The sequence below is a fragment of the Postia placenta genome (genome assembly GCF_002117355.1).
Source record: "Postia placenta MAD-698-R-SB12 unplaced genomic scaffold POSPLAscaffold_16, whole genome shotgun sequence".
Taxonomy (NCBI): domain Eukaryota; kingdom Fungi; phylum Basidiomycota; class Agaricomycetes; order Polyporales; family Adustoporiaceae; genus Rhodonia; species Rhodonia placenta.
In genome coordinates this window covers 1,003,847-1,010,470 of record NW_020169847.1, presented here as the reverse complement: position 1 = coordinate 1,010,470, position 6,624 = coordinate 1,003,847, and the positions used below count along the sequence as shown (strand labels likewise).

The 6,624-nt window shown below is 51.8% G+C and overlaps 1 protein-coding gene across 1 annotated transcript; it reads left to right on the top strand.

The window, feature by feature from the left end:
- Positions 1–1,149: 1,149 nt before the first annotated feature.
- On the top strand, positions 1,150–4,854 carry POSPLADRAFT_1155388 (hypothetical protein; the record flags this gene model as incomplete). Its single annotated transcript, XM_024486939.1, has 7 exons — positions 1,150–1,731; positions 1,773–1,910; positions 1,994–2,765; positions 2,823–2,977; positions 3,002–4,197; positions 4,588–4,661; positions 4,703–4,854. 7 exons carry the CDS (start codon positions 1,150–1,152, stop codon positions 4,852–4,854), a joined length of 3,069 nt encoding a protein of 1,022 aa, XP_024334893.1.
- Positions 4,855–6,624: the final 1,770 nt, after the last annotated feature.

Here is a 6,624-nt window from a genome sequence, read left to right as displayed (position 1 = left end):
CTGACACAGCGGTTATTGATATCATTGGTGATCCATGTATGCTACGGGTCGATATGAGCGACCCTGTAAATTGTATACCCGCCCTATTCTTCTTCCTTACTTACCACTAAGGATATCACGCCACTGTCGAGTAAGACGGCCCAGAATAAAGGATCAAAACAAAGAATCACCGCCCCACTGCTGTGCCGCGCGAATATGTTCATCCACAACGACGATTCTATGACTCTTCGCGTCGAGCCCAAAACGGATGACAGCAAGAGCCTCACCAATGAATGGTCTCGCCACGCATACCTTCGTGCTGATGGAATCCGCACACATGAAGGCATACAACGTCAATATCGGCGGGGGTAGTGCAGCAGACGAGCTGCAGTGGAGCAATCAGTTAATGAGTTAGTACATGCATGTGTGGGCGTGCGAGTCCTCTCCAGTGGCTTGATCGCTCGGTGGTGGCACGTCAATGCGGGTTGTCGTACAGGAAGTTGGGAAGCAATACCGGCCTCCTTTGAAGGCAGAAGATCACTAATCAATAGCCGCAATCATAAGTCAAAGTGTACAGTGAAAAGGCTTATGTCTGATGTAAAATACGTGATCGCACTTTACAAGGCAAGAAGAATGCTGTTTGTAGATACTTAGGAACCTCAACTTCTTTCTGCGGTGGAAGTGTGGCGTGTGACTTGTGCCAACCTTCCACGTGATGAATGCGTCTGTGGCTGCCGCATGCGGGCGCCGGAGATCATCTTGGAATCTGTGCCACTTGGCTGAATTCATCTGGTCTTGCTGTCATCGCCACTATTGAGCCAATCAACCAAACACGCGTCTGTGATTTGAGCCCTTGAGCCACCGTCATTCAGTCAGTGACCACGCACTTGAACGAAGGCACGATCCACAGGTGCTAGCACCGGGCGGCTCACAAACTTCACAGCAGGTAAGCATTGTCTCCTCCAAGGCAGAGACTAACCACGTTTCTCACTTTCACTTGAGTGTATAGCTCTCTAATCCTTTGTCCTTCCAGCCACATGCTGACGGCTCTTCTCCGCGTGTTTCGCAGCTCACGGAAATTAAACACAGTGTCGAAGTTGGATTTCCTGATCACATCTTCTGGTCATATAAAATGCAGCAAGATACATCGCTCGAGGACCACAAACCAACATGGAGGGTGAGCCATCCTCTGATGCCTCCAGTGCCAACACACCTGCTAACCGGGGCGAAACACCGGTCCGCACCAAGGCTGTCCAAAGCGCGTCTTACATGGAAGGCAACCTCGATGCAGCTCGCGGAGCTGTGATGCAAGATCTTGGAACGACCATACCGGAGGTCTCGACCAGATTCTTCCAGACGCACCTCCTTCCTCCGCTTCCCGCAGATATTAACGTCAAACAAGTAGTCAACAAACTCCGCAAAGGCAAAGGCAAAGGCATCAAAGGGAACCGTTGTGCAAAATTTCCGAAGGATCCCAAAAATTCTACCGAGTGCGAGGATGGCTGCTTTAAATCTCTCGAAGATGTGGCAACAGCTATCGAGGCGGTTACAAGTGCAATGACAGGCAAGAAACAGCTGCTCAAATTTGTTCAGAACCCAGGCGACGCGCCCGAATCCAGTATGAGGACGTCGAAAAGTCGCCCGGATGGATGTTTCATGCTCAAGTCACAGCATAAGCGTAGCTTGCGATGGATGGATATCGCGCTTTCCGCTGAATACAAGAAGGTGGAGACCCTTGCAACTAAGGATGATGTAAGCATATCCGATTTCGCTCCTGAATACTTGGCTGATAGCTGTGGCAGGATGTTCGAAAGGTTATCTGGAGCATGCATCATTGCATGCGGGAGGATGCGAGACGCCGGTTCACTTACGGGCTCACAGTTGAAAATAGGACGATGCGGATGTGGTTCGGCAGCCGCACAGAGCTGCTTGTGAGTGAACCAATTGATTTTATGTTGGTGAGTTGTGCCTCCATCGTATTCTTCATGTCTTGTTCTCACTGTAATCTGTATAGGAGCACCATAAGGTCGTTCATTTCTTCGTCGCGATGATGTATGCGGCTGAACATGAAGCGGGATGGGATCCCACGATTCAATATGTCTGGAAAAACGACAAAAAGAACGACGAGCTTGTGTTGGACGAAGAAGACAACCCCCGCCTCGACATCGATGTCCAAGATGGGAATGGAAAGGTCGTACGATATCGGACGACTAAATGGTTATCAGACGATGGCGCAAATGGTCTGCGAGGCAGGGGTACGCGCGTCTGGGAGGTGTGTATACTCGACAAGGGCGGGGAAGGTGTCGATCGCTTTGCTCTCAAAGATCAGTGGATCGATCACGACCGACTACGAGAAGGCATGATTATACACCAGCTTCGGAATGCAACAACATCTGATGCGACACCTGATGCGACAAAGCGCATTATCGAACAATCGCTACTCACTGTGGAGCATCACGGAGATGTCTACGTGGAAGGCATGCTCGATCATACCCGCAATCTCATGACACGCAACGGCCGGCCGCACCCCTATACCCGCTTCAAACTTCAGGAGCTTCCGGAGAACGGAGTCAAAGAGACCACTACAACCAATCCGAAACAACGAACACCGGCAGGCGTGGGCTACCACCAGTCCCCAGAGGAACTGACGACACCGTCCGTACAGAAGATCGAGACGTACCATCCAAAGGTTCATTACCGTATCGTGTTCAAGGAGGTATGCAAGCCGATTCATGAATACACCTCGCTTAAGGAAGTCTTTGCCATTCTCGTGCATGCTGCACTTGGTAAGTTCGTAACGTGTTGTCGCACTTGGTGTCAGAACTCATTGTTGGCTTGTACAGCACTGATGGCCTTGCATGATCTTGGATGGGTACATCGCGACACCAGCATAGGCAACCTCCTCGGCTTCATTCTGAATGGAGTGCTGTATTGCAAGCTCTCAGATCTCGAATATGCAAAGCCGATGGATGACTGTTTGGGACACGAAATCCGGACTGTGAGTGTCTGACGACGTTCACAGTTTGCATTGCTTATCGCCGTCTCCTGTGAACAGGGAACTAGATCGTTCATGTCAGTCGAAGTCTATGATCTGAAGTACAGATTTACCTCGTCAAAATCACTGAAAGCAAAGGCGGAAGAAGCCGAGCCTCCAATGACACATGCTGACTGTCAAGTCGCGTGGGACCTGGTTAATGCATCACAACATGGTAATCCTGAGACCACTGGTAAGCTCAAGACGACCTCCAGTAAGAGTACTACCATCAGGCCATTCCGGTACAACGCCCTTCATGACATTGAATCCCTTTGGTGGGTGGCGATATACTTCATCTTCAACAGGTCGGTGGTCAAAGTTGATGGCGAACCCCCATCCATGGATGCGTTGCAGCGGGGAAGCTACGAAGTTCAGAAATGGTACGCTGACTTGCTGACCACGTCACCGCACGAGAGACTAGCTGTTCTTAAAGACGACCTTGCCCTGGAGACGGAAATTATCCACTTACATGTCGCCATGCGGGGGATTGCCAACGAGCTCAACAAGACCAGGGCAAAACTAGTCGAGTGTTATTACAAGGCTGAGGAGGATCTAGACGCAATCCGTCACACAATCGGCCACAACCTCCTCTGTAATATCTTCATAAAGAGCTTCATAACAATTCGCGATAACCTCCGTCTAAAGGACATTGAAATCGACATCCTGCGCAAGGACCCACGACAAGAGGTCGAGAATCCATGTGAGATCCCGACTGCCGAGGGTTGGGACGTTGCTACCAATAACAATAATGGTACCAACACGGGACGAAATTCAGATGCAACTGACCGGGGGTCCGACTTCGAGGGCCAAGCTCGAGAGGTGGGCGTCGGAGACATCGCCGAAGAGGCAACTGCCAAGGATGGTGCGCAAAACGTAGTTGTCGAAGACCCCGACGCTGGACGATCCGTGGACAAGACTACCGGTCCATCCGTCCCTCAAATCTCGACAGAGCCCCTTGTCGAAGGACGCTCTACTCGTCCGCAGCGTAAGCGTGCTCCTCCCGTCCGATATACGGGGACAGAGTACAATTTGAAGAAGGGCATGACGAGCAAGACCGCATCATCGTCATCAGCTCCGGCTGCAGCATCAAAGACTGCGACCGGCCAATCGACCTCAGGGACTACGTCTAGCACTAAGAATAAGGCAAAGTCAAAGGCAAAGTCGAAGGCAAAGTTAAAGACGAAGTAGGTGCAGCCTATGTGTCGAGGTACGGAACTGGCCTTCTGTTCTAACTTGCGGCTTGGCATCGGGACTCTGGATGTTTGATACGTTTCATGCTTAGAAAATGGGTCTATTTATGACTTTGGCCGCTGTCGGTTGTACTAGTTTAATTTCTCGATCTTGTTGCTCACGATTGTTCCATGACTGCTACTAGTGTTCCCCATATATAACTACTGTCCATATAAAACTGGATTTTACAAAATAATAATAATAAACTGTCCCATCACCTTAACAAGTGCACTTCTCTGAGAGCTCATCGGTGTTCAACCTGTTGATCAAGGCGCACAAGTGACAAGGGATGCGTCACTGCTTGAGTGTGCCCTCCGAGTCTGTATCTGACGGTGATTGGACAGAGGCATCCAAGCAAAAGATGAGTCCGTTCCCCAAGCCGTGATTGATAAATTCTACAGTACAGGAGCCGCCCCATGTAAGTAGGGCAAATGGCGGGAGGTCCTTATTGTTTTACAGCTTTTCACCGCGAATTCGATAACTCGAGGCCGCCTTCTCTCTGGTGCTTCTGCTGCAGCAACGCGCCCTTGGGCTTGATGCTCGTGATCACGTCCGCCATCCTGTATATCGGCTGTAAGATCGGCCGTGGTTCGTTCGGCCGTGCGAGCTAGAACTTGTGCAGTGATCGGCATCCTGCACGATGGTGCATTCTACGAGTCTGTACTGCAGACCGCAGATAATGCGAAGACTCATCATAGCACCAGTATTTCATGAGCTCATCGTTTAAAAAACTTGTCGGCTTGTAGGTGCCGCCAATCGAGCCTAAGGAGCGCCTTCGAGCTTGCTTTGCTGAGATGGTACCAAGAATGCTGGACGTTCTTGCTTCTCGCCAGAGGGGAAGCCTTCCAAGCCACGACCGATAACCTTCAAGCTCATTGTGATCGCGTCGCAAAGGATAGTGTGCAGGACCGCCACTGCGAGAGCGTGTAGTCAGCTCATGCCACAGGATCTGGTGACAGGTAGCCCATCGTCATGGATATGGACATCTGGCCAATACGGCCTTACCAGACTGACGCCGCCCGACTTGCGGCCGAGCGGATGACGCTCAGACTATGAATCTAGAGCGGGTTCGAGACACCTGCATCGAATAATGGGCCTCTTGCCTGGCCGTGAATGGCAGACGGCAGGACGAAATAGACTTGCGCAATCATGCATGAGCGCGGCGTAAGCATACAGCTGTGCAATTGGGCTCGTGCACGCACCATGCTCATCGGCTCTCAACGTCCTTGTGCACCGCGGTTGACGGGATGACTTGATCTGTACAGCATGGATATCAGACTCAGTCATGTCCGAGCTGAACGTGACCCTGGCGCCAGGACGGATGCCCTATGAGCACGTACGCCGTGGGTCGGGGTTCGCGGCCCCCCAATCGGCGCGTGTCGCTTCCTCAAGCCCGGCATAATGCCTGGGTCGCGGGCAGGTTGTCTGAGTCTGCGCAAGGGAAGACAATGTGCAATTGCACCGCAAGAAAGCTCGAAGGCCCGGAGAGTGTATATGCAAGATCGCCTCTTGGGGACCCGGGAAGCACGCCTCACGATATAGTGGTACCAGCCAGCGCAGCGTTTTTGGCGGCCTCAGAAGGCGACTTCTTTCATGATCATGATAGTAAGAGGGGACAAGCAGACTCGACTCATAATGAACTGGTTATGTGCTTCATCAGGCCGTGTAGCGCGTCTTGGTGGCTCAACTTGGCAGTCTCTGACTGGAGTTGTTCTTGTTGGAACAACCGGTGCGACGGCGCGGCGAGCGCGTTTGTCCACGAGCTAGCGATGCCCGTAAGGGACAATCGTGTGCGGTACGTACATCGCGCGGGGTCGTTATATACTACGATAGGGGCCTCCGGCCCCCGGCTACTCGCGCGCCCGAGCTTGCGAGCTCGTTCCTGACCGCGCGGGTCAGCGCATTTCAACACACTAGCCTAGCGACTACCATGGCAAAATGCGCACACCAGCGATGCAAGAACAACCCCACCAGCGACCACGGGACGCAGAAGCCATAGCTACATGACTCAAAAATAGAATGCATAAAGCACTACCCCATGCCTGTGCACGTATGCCTTCGATGAGTCGAGAACAGGCCAAGAACCCAATCAAATACATTATGGCGTGCTCAAGCGTCTAAGACAACACCCAGAACAATCCAAAATCGAAAACGTAAACACCACTTCACACTAAGTGGTCCAATCCTTGCACCTGCCACAACATGGCTAACTGTAAGGACTACGAGAGGGTGCGAGGTACGGCGCGAGGGATGCAGCGCCGAGAGCTGAGGTCCTCAGTAGAAGAGATGTAGTATACGATATTAAATGGCAGAGCGCCGGTCGTCAAGTGATCGAGTCGAAGACGAGACGCACGAGAGAGAATACGATGAGGTAGAATTAC